The sequence below is a fragment of the Cynara cardunculus genome, assembly GCF_001531365.2.
Source record: "Cynara cardunculus var. scolymus isolate 2C chromosome LG 16, CcrdV1, whole genome shotgun sequence".
Classification (NCBI taxonomy): Eukaryota; Viridiplantae; Streptophyta; class Magnoliopsida; order Asterales; family Asteraceae; genus Cynara; species Cynara cardunculus.
This window is the reverse complement of record NC_037543.1, coordinates 13,846,947-13,863,078: the sequence shown is the minus strand read 5'-3', so window position 1 is coordinate 13,863,078 and position 16,132 is coordinate 13,846,947. Positions and strand designations below refer to the sequence as shown.

Below are 16,132 nucleotides of genomic sequence, written 5' to 3'. Positions count from 1 at the left end.
ATGTTCCTTGAAATTTCTGAATGCTGGTTTGATCAGGTTTGATCATTAACCATTTGATCCCAACAAGAATCCCCTGCCTAAAATCCCACCAACAATTAAAGATTTGATCATTGACTTTAATTTAAAGATTTTACATTTTAGGTTTAAAAAAATATTAAGACTTGATATTTTTTATTTTTTAGAATGAATTTGTTCTGATTTGGTTTGATATGTTTGGAAGTGAATAGTTTGGAATTGGGGTTCTTAAATATAGATTGAGGGGTAAAATTGTTATTTCTGACATTCAGACTGTTTATTCAATACAACAAATGAACAACATTTTATGTTAAATGAATAATATATCATATTACAAAAATATTACCGTAATTTTTTTAATCAATAAATACAAAAAAGAATGCTAATTCTAGTTTTTGTTTTTAACCCCTCCGCAAATTACACGTAACACAAGACGAATGGTAGAGTTTGAAGGAGCATTACTTAATGCATTTAAAAAGGGTAGGGATTGTCCCAATTAAGCCAAATTAAGATGATGGCTTGATCATTAAGCTACAAATTAACGATCATATATGACTTAACGAATAAGCTTCCCATACCATTAATCTCTAAATAGGCTCTTAGTTTCGATTCTTTATCGGGCTTTACTACTAACTTAGCTTTGCCCGATCGTCTTCATAACTAAACTTTGAATGTTACTAGCGGGCCTAATATGGGCTTGACAAACCTAATCAATCTCGAACAATTTGGACCCATTGACATATAGATCATCGAATTTTGATCATTTTATTCATCTCTAAGGGGGCGTTTGGTTCGTAGAATGGACTTCGATGGAATTAGAATTCATCAAATGAATTTGACTTTGAGGGAATGGAATGGAATCTGATGGAATTTGACCATGCCTTGTGATTGCGTTTGGTTGCATGGAATTGGATTAGGGAAGGAATCTGTAAGAAATGAATTGAAATCCTAGCATATTGCCATGGAATTGTAAAATCTGTGCGTGAAGGAATCGACTGGAATTGAAAGGATTCCGTAGTCTTATTCCATGAACCAAACACTCTATTTGGAATTTGGTCAAATGATTGGGCATTCCAATTCCTTTCAATTACTTTCAATTCCCATGATCCAAACAACCCCTAATATTTATCGTAACATCGTATAATTAGCGAAGATGTAGGATGGCTTGCAGGTATGAACCTTTTGAAACCATGAGGAACAATGTACATTTCAGATAAGCTACATGAATTGATCAGTATTTGTATATAGTTATAGAACATTCGTTAAAAAACCACTTCGAGCAATCAGATCCAACGCTTTTAAGTTTCATTTACTTCTCCTTTGAGCTTTTCATCGTCTAGTATCACACAACTAGTTGCATTTATGACGATTTCGTGATTGAATATATCATTCGGTGCATGTCCAACATGTATTGTAGATAATGAGTTACGAAATCCACATACATAATATAAGCATCTGTTTCTATTAAGTTTGATTTAACACATGCAACAAAGAAAGAAAGAAAATGATGTTAGCCGTTTATAATCGGTTGCAGTAAGTATGTGTAGCGTTAAAGAGAGACGGGGACAAAGGCCCTGTTAAGGGGACCAGTCCCAAGACCAACGACCGGTTAAAAAAACCCAGTTAGGCTTGGTCAATCTAGACCTGTTATAACATTCATGTGAGAACTGGTTACACATGGACCGGTCAAAAAAAAATTATAAATTTTTCAGTGCATCAACGATAATCAATGATGACAATATGACAATCGAAGAAGATTTTTTAAACATTTGAATCATAAATACCAGAGTTTTTTATATTTATTTTTAATCAAATAAATAAAGTATTATTTGATTTGGGTACATAAATTTTATGTTCTAACACCATTATCTGTTATAATCAATATACTATATTAAAATAAAAAAGATCTGAATGGTTGGTTCTAAAGACCTGGTTCGACCGGTTATAATCAGCCATGGTCATTGTCCTAAAGATCGGTTACATAGGGACCAATTCAAGGCTACTCGAGGTTGAGATCCATTTGAGGATCAACCGTTTTACCCATGTATGGGACCAAAATAAAGTAGAACGATGTTGAGATTTTTAAACGTTTTTGGCATCGATAAAAAAAATACAAATGTTTTATATGACTTAAAGGGATCAAAATGACGTCTATGAACAATAAGATATCGACTTTTTGAAATGACAAGAACCGACATTTACATGTGGACGTACCTAAAAATTAATGTCTCAATAAATTTGAATTAAAAGGTGTATTTTTAAGAGCAAATTTTATAAAAAGAAATAAAGCGTAATTTAGATGAATTCCTATTTAAATGCGTTCAAAATACATATTTAAGAATCTGTAATTTAAAAAGTATGTATTTAAGAGTCTATACTATGAAAAACATCTGTTTTGTATGAACTTTTTAAAAAACACGTCAAGTTTCATGTATGTCACATCAACATTTAATATTAATATATCTATACTATATTATAAAGCATTTCACAAAAACTCTAAAAAACCTTTTAATTATGCATGAAGTACTGTATATTGATGCATATTATTTAAAATTCAAAATTACAAGTAAATTATGCATAAGTACAACTTATTAAAGCTCAATGTTTGAGTTCGTGTAGCTAACTGCTGATAAACATAATCAAATGGGGAATAAACATCTCATTTTAAAATAAAAAAATATAATATATAATTAGGATAATTATCGAATTCTAATAAAATGATTAATTATTATCTTTATAAGAAAATTATATTATTAAACCAAATATAAATTACTTCGTTATTGAACTTATATTCTTACACAAAAAATATGGATTTTAAATAGTCAATTTGATACTAATATCGATATATTTTTGTCAAAATTTTATGATATTTTTAAATTTATTTTTATTAAAAAATAAAAACATTATCGCTTTTTCAAAATCATATAAGACCATACTATAACATCGACTGAGATAAAAAATAAAATAAAAAAATAAAATAAAAATGTATCTCGCTACATTGCACGAGTACCCTTCTAATAAAATTAAGGAATTAAAATGTTTTATTTTTGAAATGTAGACATGATTTTGTCGTGTTGCAGGAAAGGGCGGCACAGGTTGTGCCATCCACGACCTCTTTCACCTCACTTGCTTTGCTTGTCAACACTCTGAGCTGTCTTTCGTTTTTGTTTTATGTTTTCACAATCTTACATAAATGACCCTCTCATTTTCATCATTTGGCAGATATAGTCCATACACTTTGAAATAATAAAAACTATATCAAGCAAATTTCAAAATTAATCAAATTCAAAGTTGTCGTAATCCATCAAGTATTTCAGGTGCTAAAATTGCAATTAATTGACAATTGAGGGACTACTAATGTAGTTTAAAGAGTAGTTTTAACAACACGTTTTAGTTCACTTTTAGACATTCATTTTCCTGAACCCTACTTCAGCGGATATATCAAGTTCGTTTTCTTTGGTTTTGTGATGATGTATACATTATCAACAATTACCAGTATTTGGGTACCCATAAATCAGGAACGGACCCAGATGGGTGGTTGGGGTGGCACGTGCCACCGTATTATTCTTCTTTGGTAAAGTAAAAAAATTAGGTTCGCGAAATGTACAACCGTTTGTTTTAGAAGGTGCAACCGTTTAATATGGTGTCACCATATCCAAAAAATTATTGGATCCGTTCCTACCATAAATATCCAATTATATCAGTATTTCTTGCTTTTATAGATACCACATGGTTGCTCATGGGTTAAGATGCAATTATAGCACTTGAATATTATTATTTATCCTTTGGGTAAAATTACCGATTAATATTGGGTATGGCAAAATAAAACTACTCTTTTTTTGGGTATGCAATAAGACGTATGGGTATAGAGATAATAGCGGGGACTAAAATTGTTAATTATGAATAGTTGAGGGGGAAATTATTTATGTTGTTAATTTTTCTTTCTACATGACGACTTAAAGTCAACTACCCACTCGGGAAAGACTATTTTACATAGAGTAAATTACAAAATAGCCCCTAAACTATATATCATCTTGCAGTTTTAGTTCATTAAAAGTTGTTCTCTGTTTTTTTTTGCGTGAATCGTTGAATCGGTTTCATTCGAGTTTTTGCAACTAACGGTTTTATCCAAAATCCAAAACCGTTAAGTGAGTGACATTTGTATCCATTCACCATCTTTGTGTTCAAACACACTTCTAACATTCATAAACTCATAAGACAAACATATTTAATATATCAGCTTCTAATCTAGGTGTTACTAAAGACCTTGTGGCCATGGAGGTTCACATGCGATGATTCCAGACTGTTTGTGGTCGTTTAAAAGATTAGTCGATGCGTATAAACTGACCTGAAAACCTACAGTTACCAAAAAAATGGATAAATTACAAATTAAAACAACAAATAGAACATCTAAACACAGAAACAAAATCAAACCCTTACCACCTATATCCTAAAAAAATCAAACTCTTAACACTGATCAATCTACAATTAGGGTTATGGTTGTTAACGAGTCAAGCCGAGCAACACATTGTTTGAGCTCAGATTCAGAAAACAATATCAAGTCGATGTTGAATAATCATTTCAAACAGGGTTCGAGTTCGAAATAAGATATATACTTTTTAATGTTGGAGTTCGAGCCGAATACTTGTTTAACAATTTTACGATATACATAATAATCAAAAGTTCAAACTTTATAAACCCATTTAAGTGCTTGAACTTGAGATTGATTAACATGTATTATTGGCTCGAGCTCGAAGGACAATGCTAGCAGCAACTTTCTTTAACTTCTATATTTTTATTGTGTGATCTAAGAACACATGAATCAGGGACGGACCCAAGAATTTTTGGATATGGTAGCACCATATAGAACGGTTGCACCTTCTAGAATAAAACGGTTGTACCTTTCACGAACCTAATTTTTTTTACCTTACCACGGATGAACAATACGGTGACACGTGCCACCTAACTACCCCTTTAGGTCAGTCTATGACATGAACATGCCCGGTTCGAGAAAAATCATGGTCATATGACTTAAATTGACTTGAATAATCAGAACTCGAAGAAACACAATCATACTTTCAAACATTCGAGTCAAGATTGGTGTTGCAGAGCTTGGGTCATTACATAAACGACCTTTATTACAAGATTAGCATTAAATGTTTTTGGAAAGTAAAAACGAAAATTTAAGGGACTAAAAATGTTAAATGCGTATAGTCTCGGGACCATTGTTGTAGTTTACTATTTTCCTTCCAAAACACAGTTTCAGCTCATTCAATTCCTGCAAGATCATCTCTCTCTCAGACCCGATTTTAGATTCCCAAAATCTTGTGGGTTTCCGGCATTGTGATTGATCAATTCATGAATAATGGCATCTCTCTCTCTCTCTACATCATATTAGGGTTTTAATTTTAGCAGACACAGAAAGAAGCACAATTTGTGGAGGAAAAATGCAAGATTTCCATCTGAGTATTGTTCTTTCTTCGCTTTTAAGACTGTAATTTTCTGCCCTAATTCTCCATCATGGACTTCAAAAAGGAGAAGCAAGTCAGGTGAAAATCTGCCAATTTGCTATTATTTTTTGCTATATATGCATGTTCCACATTCATGTTGTTCAATTCTAGCAAACATTTGTTGAAATTTTTAAGTGAATCAAATAGGTTTTACAACGGAGAAATTGGGAAATCGAACTTCGAACATTCATGGCAAATTCCCGGAAAGCAATTTCCTGAACACAAATTGTCATCAGCTCCATTGTTGATGAATGGTGTTAAAGGTAGAGCAATGCCAATTTCTAGTCATATGGGTATTAAATTTGGGAAATCCAGAGTTCATCCAGAAGAAAATAATGATTCAAAGGGCAGAAGGATTCTGGATCCTGGAAGTGAAGTTATCTTGCAATGGAACAGGATTTTTCTTTTCTCTTGTTTAGTGGCACTTTTTGTGGATCCCTTATTCTTTTACCTTCCTTCTGTACAGAAGGAGGATGGTTCTTCTTGTATGATGTCTGACTTGAATTTGGGGATTGTGGTTACTTGTTTACGCACAATTGCGGATATATTTTATATGTTACATATAGCTATTAAGTTCAGGACAGCCTACATTTCGCCAAGTTCTAGGGTGTTAGGCAGAGGTGAACTTGTTATGGATCCTGAGAAGATCGCCTGGAGGTATTTGAAGTCAGATTTCTTTATTGATCTTGTTGCAACATTGCCTCTTCCACAGGTGTGACTTTGTTTTCTCTTCTTTTAGTTTATCCTGTTTTCAGCTAAAATGCATACAAGTGTTTGATTACTGATCACATGTCTAAAATATCCTTCAATTGATAAAGAAATTCAAAATAGGAAAATTTTGTACCTGTTAAGAGTCTCACATCAGCTCACTTGGATCATTTTACCTCTATATATGTCAGGATCTGCCTTCTCTCTTCAAAGGCTCTTTTGGAGAGTAATCTAATGAGGTTCCACATATTCTTACATGGCATCTGAGCCAAGGTCTGCCACTCTAGGAGTCTAGGGACTCAACACTCTAGGACAATTTGTGCCTGTCTAGCCTCATTTAAAGGGGCTTGTTTAGAGTCTCATGTCGGCTAGACTTGGATCAATTTATCCTATATATGTTGGAATCCCCCATCTCTCCTAAACAGCTCTTTTTGAAGATCAATCTAACGGGTTCCACATATTCTCACATTACCAATTTGTAATTGCCGGCAAATAAGTAAACTTAACTTGAAAATGTGCCAAGAAAAAGGAAACACTGCAATCTTCTTGGGACATCCCGGGATGGAAATTGATGCAGTTTTGATGGAATTGAGGGAGCCGAATGTATAATCCAAAGTTTTAAGTTAATATTCTTTCTATGGTTCATATTGGATCCAGCTTTGGAGCTATACAAGACATTACCAATGGAAACAGATCAGAACATAATGTTCATGTATTTGGGGTTGTACACCTAAAATTTAGGCTTGTTAACACATTATTTTGTTTTCATTTTTGGGTGCAAACTTATACAATTTTGAACTCACATGGTGTTCTTTCTGAATTTTACTCAGATTGTGATATGGTTCATTATACCGGCAATTAGAACTCCCAATGCTGATCACACCACCAATGCGCTTGTTCTGATTGTCCTCCTTCAGTATGTTCCCAGATTCTATTTGATTTTTCCTTTGAGCTCTCAAATCATCAAAGCTACAGGAGTTGTTACCAAGACCGCTTGGGCTGGGGCTGCATATAATCTTGTGTTATACATGTTAGCTAGTCATGTATGCAACCTTTCTTAATCTTTGAAGCTTTTTTTGTCGTCCTTCTCTCGGTTACAAGTTTCAATTTTCAGCAGCAATTTTGGCTAAATCATGAGGCATCTTGTTTTGGTAGGTTTTAGGGGCATCATGGTACTTGTTGTCATTTGAACGGCATGCAACATGTTGGAAATCTACTTGCCGAAGTGATGTTGATCCAATGATTTGTTCACTTCGTTATTTGGATTGTGGTTCTACAGACAACGATGACCGAAAGCAATGGGCCAATGGGACAAATCTTTTTGGTATTTGTGATCCTGACAACAATACAAGTTTCAAGTATGGGATATTTGGAGACGCTGTTGCAAAAGGTGTCGTGTCCTCCAACTTCTTTGAAAAGTACTTCTACTGCTTGTGGTGGGGACTACAAAACTTGAGGTACGGTTCCATATTTCTGTTGTTACCTAAACCAAACCAAACGAGCCCAATATATCCCACTCGGAGGTGGGGTCTTGGGGGGGTAAGACGTACGTAGACCTGACCTTTACACAGATAAGGGGCTGTTTACCAAATTTTATATTAAGTCCTGTATGGATAAATTTGCCTGTCTGGATAAATTTGTCTGTCTGGATAAATTTATGTTGATGTTTACTTTTCTATCTGAATCATCAGTCTGAATAACAGAAATGACCAATTTACCCCTGAGAATAAAACAAAATAAACAACTGACAGAATAAACAACTTTCATGGCTCGGCTAGGGTTTCTTTCTAGCAACAAAGACAAGCAAACAAAAATTGAACAAACATGAAATCAATAAAAAGCAGCTAGGGTAGCAGCAAACACAAGCAAACAAAAATCGAACAAACATGAAATCGATATGGAACTTGAGAGCAATCGGCTGTCGATGGAGAAGAAGACAGCGTCGACTGTCGATGGAGAAGAAGACAGCGTCGACTGTCGATGGAGAAGAAGACAACGTAGACTGTCGATGGAGAAGAAGACAACGTAGACTGTCGATGGAGAAGAAGACAACGTAGACTGTCGATGGAGAGCAATCGGCCGATTAGGGTTCTTTGGAGGAGAAGAGGGCGTCGACTGTCAATGGAGAAAATCGAGTATATTCAGATAAAATCGAGCAGCAACGAGCAGCAAAATCGAGCATAATCTATAGATAAGGAGAAGCGTTACCTTTGGAGAAGAGAGCCTTGATTTGAGGAGAAACTATTTCAGCCGATTAGGGTTCTTGGAGGAGAAGATTGGAGGAGAAGATTGGATTAGAAGTAGCGACTATTGGAGGAGAAAAGAGAGGCGTGGGTTTTGTTGAAGGGTAGGCACGTCTTTTTCTTGGCTTAATGTGGACAAGTAATGGTTTCCTGCTGTGCGAATAAGCCCGAGTCTGGGCGAATAAGCCCGAAGTAAACAGCCTAAAATGGCTGTGCGAATAAGCCCATTTATCCGGTAAGCTCATTAAGCCACAAGTAAACATGCCCTTAAGTCAGGATTTGAAAAGCTAGAGATGAGTAAGCAATGATAATGCTGGGGTTATTTAGCTAAATGAACTCCAAACAAGTGCTTTTTAAATCCATGACCGACGGGTTTTTTGCATTATTGTGTATGGAAAGTGGCATTCTTCTGTTAAGCAGTGACGTTCTCAAAAGTCAAACATGCCAGATGGTCATGGATTTAAAAAAAACTTGTCAGAAGGTCATGGATTTATAAAAAAAGCTTTGTCAGAAGGTCATGGATTTAAAAAGAAACATGTCAGAAAGTCATGGATTAAAAAAAAACCCGGTCATGAATTCAAAAAGAACTTGTCAGAAGGTCATTTAACCAAAGAACCCGTATATGCTGTTATCTGTTCAGTAGAAGAAATGTTGGTTAAATAAGGTCACTCATAACGCTTTGTCTGAAAAGGTAGGTACGACAACACATACTAGAGAATTATTTTAGATTAGATTTTGGGTGTTAAGCCTGTCCTCCTCTAGCTTATTGATCAACAAAGCTGCAAAAGTATAATTTTCCTTGCAAACCTTTGGAAGCCACCATTAGACAGCTGAACTTCAAGTGATTTAAACATCAGTGAACTAAGCGATGGTTGTTTCATATCAATTTTGTAAAATTTTATACCAAAAAGGTTAACTTGCAAGTTGATTGTGGTTTTTCACTGTATGCAGTTCATATGGACAGAATTTGTCCACAAGCACGTTTATTGGAGAAACATCATTTGCCATACTCATTGCCATCATGGGACTTGTATTATTTGCCCATTTAATTGGAAATATGCAGGTATGTAGAAAGTACCACATTTTTCTCATTTAATTGAGTTAATTCTGTTTGTTACATGATATGTTTTGTCAGAGATGAAATCATCGCATTATAGATGGTTCAACTTGTTACTTTTTGTTAAAGAAACATGAGCTCCAAAAGAGAGGATGTGCATCTGCACGTGGGACAGGACAGTACATGACAAAAACTTGTTGCCCCATGTTTGGTGTGACATTAAGACCAGGACATGACTGGGTGGCACAAAAGTGCATCTTTTTGTCCCATGTGGCCATGTCAAATTAAAGCCTTGCACAATTCTTTTGCCCATCCAGTACTGTCTTGTCCGGTTTTGTCCAATCCAGTCCAATCCCGTCTGCGTACCAAAGGCACAAAACACTAAAACAAGATCAAATGCGGTTATTGCAAGAAATCGGGATACACTTTGTCATATGCTCAACTTGTCCCACTGAGGGTCTTGGTTCTCAATTTAGGTTCTTGCTTGTTATGTGGTTCCATTAGAGGTGTCTGCTACATGATGTTGCATAAATTTAATTAGGAAGAGCTCTCATGACTTGAGCTTCTTCTTTTTAGTAGCATGAACAAAAATTCAAACCAAACCACACTGATCCAGTTTATCCCACTCGGAGTTGGGTCTAGGGGGTGGGATGTATGCAAACCTGTCCCATGTCCCAAAATAAATGTCTGCAAAGGCACAAAGTTTTTGAAATGTGTAATTATTACAATTTTTACTTAACTAAATGACGATTTTACCCTTAGTAATAGAGGAAGTAATGAATAATTAAGGGTAAAATTGGAAAGTAAGCACTTAGTCGGTGGTTGGACCATATACATCTCAAGAATACCTTAGAGTAAGGCATTCTTTACATCAAGCCAATATAACGGGCACGGTAGATCCTGGCTATTCCGTTCATCTCCTAAAATACTACTATCTTGTGGCAAAAGGCTTACTGATCAGTTTTACGAATGTGAATATTCTGTTTGTAGTCTCTGTATTACATGCATATTTTAAACTAATGTTCTTGTAGACCTACCTGCAATCTATTACTGTAAGGCTCGAGGAATGGAGGCTTAGGCGGCGAGATACTGAAGAATGGATGAGACATCGACAACTGCCTAGCGACTTACAAGAACGTGTACGGAAGTTCGTTCAGTACAAATGGCTTGCAACTCGCGGAGTTGATGAAGAATCTATTTTGCATGCTTTGCCTACTGATCTACGTCGAGACATCCAACGCCACTTGTGTCTTGATCTCGTTCGACGGGTAAGATCGACATTGTTTTCTTGAATTATTGAATTACGTGTCGGCTTTATCGTTTGTAGTAGTGGTGTTCATTGGTTGAAATCCAATGAATTTAGGTGGATCTGGCTTGATCTTATTATCCATTGGATGTCGGATTTTGCCATCAGATCCAATCCAATCCAATGGGTGATTAGATCGGATTAGTTCCATTTTTTGGATATTATTACTATTGGTTATCCATTAGATCAGATTGTATCCATCCAATACTTGCATTTCTAATCCACCATTTCAACCCGAATATAATTCTTCTAAAAAGTGACATAAAACATCACGAAAAACAATATCGGAAATATTATTAATTATAATAGATGGTAGTTGGATGGGTGATTTAATGGCAATTGTATTGGATTGGCTTGTTAGGTTTATTGGATTCAGTGCTGTCATTTCAAGAAACGATGAATCCAATATGGATGTTGAAATATTGGTTCCGTCCCAATTACAATTGGATATCCAATTATGATCGGTCGGTTCTAATTGGATCGGATGACTTTTTGTACAAAATGATTAAGTTGGTAATTGTTCGTTTGCAGGTCCCCTTTTTCTCTCAAATGGATGATCAACTACTTGACGCTATATGCGAGCGTTTGGTGTCATCTCTAAGTACCCAAGGCACGTACATTGTGCGGGAAGGCGATCCCGTCTCCGAGATGCTTTTTATCATCCGCGGAAGACTCGATAGCTCAACGACCAACGGAGGTCGAACAGGTTTCTTCAACTCGATTACTTTGCGGCCCGGTGACTTTTGTGGCGAAGAGTTGCTCGCATGGGCCTTACTACCGAAATCCACCCTCAACCTTCCGTCTTCCACGAGAACTGTGAGAGCCTTAAACGAAGTCGAAGCTTTTGCGTTACGTGCCGAAGATCTCAAATTCGTCGCTAATCAATTCCGACGTTTACACAGCAAGAAACTGCAACACACGTTCCGTTTCTACTCATATCACTGGCGGACATGGGCCGCATGTTTCATTCAGGCGGCTTGGCGGCGGATCAAGAAACGGAGAATGGCGTGGAACCTTAGCATGAGCGAATCATCATATCGACCCGATGACGACGATGATGAACAAGGTCATGAAACCGAACTTTCCGAGGAGGCCGCATCGTACAATCCGAACTCGGCCATGCAAAATCTCAACGTGACGATTTTAGCTTCGAGATTTGCGGCAAACACGAGGAGAGGAATACTGAAGACGAAGGATGTCGAATTGATCAAGCTACAGAAGCCCGAAGAACCCGACTACTCTGCCGATCCCGATGACGATTAGTTTAAGTTATACGACATACGATATGGGTGATTAATACATGAAACTTGTGTAGTTAGTGGTACACTGGTACGCTTGAAATACTATTACACTGTGTTTATATGTATTACTAAACGTTCGTGTAAACATGATCAGAAGTTACGTTATGATTAAACATTTACGGTTGCGAAACTATGCTAGCAATGGGACATGCCAAGTAACGTGGAGTTGCGGGTCGAGGCAAACTATGGTGTTGTATGCCTCGCAACACCACCTAGGCGGGCAGCTCGTTGATCCTTGTTCGAAGCATGACCGATTGTCTAAGCCCGACTAGTGACCTGACGTGCCTAGTACATGGTGATACGAGTATCGCCAAGACTTATGACCCCTGATCGATGAAAAGGGCCCATGAATTGATGGTAAGAGACGCTTATCCGGTAAGATATGATGGTTTTTATTAACAATCTTACTGTGTACCACCATTTTGGTAACTGAGAATCTTAAGGTGGTGACTCTTACTTGGTTAATGCTTATTGGGTGAGAAACGTTTATATTATGCTATTTAGATGACTGAAAAACTTTAACTGGTAAGGTAAATGAGGATAGTGATTCTTAGTTGGTAAACATTTACCCAATTTGTGTTGGTAAAACCATTTATATATTTTTTTTATTCTTATTGGTTTTTATAGTCAATGACGAAATCACTCCGCTCCTTTGTCAACTGAGCCACATGCAAGAGATGAGTTTCGTATGGGACATATTAGAGTTGTTGGTAATCAACTTTTGTCCAGATAAGAGAAATTTATTTGGTTTTTTCTTCTCAAAGGACCAATCATAGTTAAATATTGGAGTGATTTGTTATATAAATATAGAGTAAAATTGTAAGAGCCTTTTTAATCAACATCTATTAGACCAATTAAATCTAACGGTTGATGAAATGTTTGTAGGTTGTTCATTTTTTTGAAATTATATATATATATATAGGGGCCATTTAAGAGAGAACTGATTAGTTTGTGGTAACTGTGAGATCCAATCTTAACCACAAATCAACGGATAAATAAGGAAATTAGTAATTATGGTAGTTTGAGTTAAAATTATTATTAGAGGGCATTTTAGGTATTTTTAAAAAACTCCTCTCTCCTCTCTCGGACCTCCAATCTCCGGCCTCCGGCCAACATTATTCCGGCAGGTACCAAGTAATCACAAAGATACACAATGTGATACCCATTGTGATATACTGTGATACCATTGTCATACCAACTATGATATCAACTCAATCCATAAAAACAAAATCAAAATCCATTGTGATAAACCTGTGATACACTGTGATCTGATACAGTTCACAACTTTTTCCCACAGAGAAGGAGTGGGACATCTTCGGAGTTACATCCTCGACGATATCTGGTTTACATCTCCGGCGTAGGGTTTCATCTCACCGGTGAAAATGGACGGCGATAACGGCGAACCACATATATCGCCAACGATTCAACCGGAGACGATGAACTTATCGGAAGAGAGTGAGAAGGAAGAGGAAGCGAGTAACGAGAATTAAGTGTCCGTTCGATCCATACATCGGCGAGCTTCCGTTCTCGTCCTTGGTGGCAAACAACGTTACCGCCACTCCCCAGAGCGCCCCTGAAGTATCCATCTGGTCTGCGTCCGCCGGAAACCGGCTCACCGTAGCAGTCGTTGATCTTTACGGAGTTGTTGTCGGCGTTCGTGCTTCTCAGAACACGTTTTCGAATATGCGAGTGGCGTTGGAGAAACAGTCGTCGACCAAATATAATAGTAGAACACGTTTAGTGATGATAAAGGAGAAGATGAGATGGTTGTGGAAAGGGAGGAAACCGCCGATGAAGAAGTAGATGGGGGTGATGGTGGTGGCTGGAGAAGAAGTAGATGAAGGAGAAAGTATCATCTAGGGTTTTATGTATATAAACATTACCAAATTACCCTTTATATTATTTTTGGATATAACATTAATTATTTAAATGATTGACTCACATTGGACCTCACAGTTACCACAAACTAATCAATTCTCATTTGATTAGGCCCTTATATATATATATATATATATATATATATATATATATATATATATAAAGAGAAAGAGCGTGCTTGGTTCAAATGTTAAGCAAAATTATTGTGTTAACTTTGTTAACTATTTTCAATCAATCACAATACATCTTAGTATTAGATTCATATCCATCTTAGAATTTAATGATAAGGGTACATATGTAATTTTCTTTTTTATGTAACTCCTATATCATTAATTGAGAGTTACAAAATCATAAAATCCCATGACTTGTGTTAACTTATTATTAATCTTGTTATTTTTTTTAATATTGATTTTCTATCTCTAATGTTTATGAATTTGTGATTGGTGGAGGAGACCCGGTAGTAAAGTTTTCGGTGTCGTTCAAATTAACATATACGAAAGATGATGAACATGTGTGACCATATGAACACAAATTCACATATGAGAACATTCGTGCAACCATATAAACGCAACTCGACATATATGAACCATTGTATCAATTACGAACACAAATTGACATATATGAACACTTGTGTCAATTACGAAAACAAATTGACCTATATGTACAGTTGGTATAAATATGAACATATTAACCCAAATGAACATATGAAAGATGCTGAACATATATTATCATATGAACACAAATTCACATATATGAACATTCGTGCAACCATATGAACACAACTCGATATATATGAACCCTTGTGTCAATTACGAACACAAATTGACATATATGAGCCCTTGTGTCAGTTACGAACATAGATTGACGTATATGTACAGTTGGTATAAATATGAACACATATTGACATAAATGATCATACGAAAGATGATGAATATGTGTGACCATATGAACACAAATTGACATATATGAACATACGTACAACCATATGAACACAACTTGACATATATGAACCTTTGTGTCAATTACGAACACAAATTGACATATATGAACCCTTGTGTCAGATGCAAAAACATAGTTTGATATATATGCACACTTGTGTCCTTTATGACTTTTTTTCCATACCCCTGTTCACACATGAACAATTCCCATAAATATCGAATACTTGTTTACATATGACCTATTAACAAAAAAAACTGTAGAAGAATCTGGTGTCGGGGATCTTGCTGTTGGTTTTGATTCGATGACATAATTAATTCCTGGATAATTACATTGTTATTATTGGGCAGTTACAAAACATCTCACTATCATTAATGGGTAGTTACAAAACATCTCATTGTCATTAATGGACAACTAAAATCTTTTTCCCAAAATACCCCTTGTAAATATTGTTCACTTATGTTACCTTGTCTATGTGTACAATTAATTACACTTTATGTCATGAATGATCTTAGCCACAAATTTCAAATATCAATGACCAAGATTGGTTAACAAAGTTAACACAATAAACTTGAGTTCGGGATGACAAACAATATACATTCTTCACTAATGTGAACACGTTAATGTGAACACGCCAACATTAAAGATTTGAGTTCGGGATGACAAACAATATACATTATTCACTAAGTTTTGAATTTTAGTAAAATCCACATCCTTGTTGCTCTATTTAATTATCTACTTTTTGTAATAATAGTTTTAGTTTTGAAGACTAACTACATAGGGGCTGTTCATTATGTTCATTAAAGATTTGACTTCGGGATGACAAACAATATACATTCTTCACTAAGTTTTCAATTTCAGTAAATTCACATCCTTGTTGCTCTTTTTAATTATCTATGTGTAATAATAGTTTTAGTTTTGTTACTGTTTTATGTCATTATAGCACAAATCATATCATGCTTGTATAGGGATTGTTCATTATGTTCACTGTGCTATATTACCTGATCACACACATAGTGATTACATTTTTCATACTAGGATGCATTAAGACATTTGTGCACAGACACACATATATTAACAGATATCAAATCAGCACAAATAACACAGACGTAGACGTTGGGATTCGTTACTGTTTTATGTCATATTGCTGATGTTCATTAGGTTCACAAATCCAAACT

General features: G+C 35.7%; 1 protein-coding gene across 1 annotated transcript; it reads left to right on the top strand.

The window, feature by feature from the left end:
- The first annotated feature begins 5,514 nt into the window (after positions 1 to 5,514).
- LOC112529364 (probable cyclic nucleotide-gated ion channel 14) lies at positions 5,515 to 12,270 on the top strand. Its single transcript, XM_025140625.1, has 7 exons — positions 5,515 to 5,564; positions 5,673 to 6,237; positions 7,064 to 7,276; positions 7,389 to 7,690; positions 9,428 to 9,539; positions 10,565 to 10,801; positions 11,371 to 12,270. Exons 1-7 carry the CDS (start codon positions 5,536 to 5,538, stop codon positions 12,100 to 12,102), a joined length of 2,190 nt encoding a protein of 729 aa, XP_024996393.1. The 5' UTR covers positions 5,515 to 5,535; the 3' UTR covers positions 12,103 to 12,270.
- The last annotated feature ends 3,862 nt before the right edge of the window (positions 12,271 to 16,132 follow it).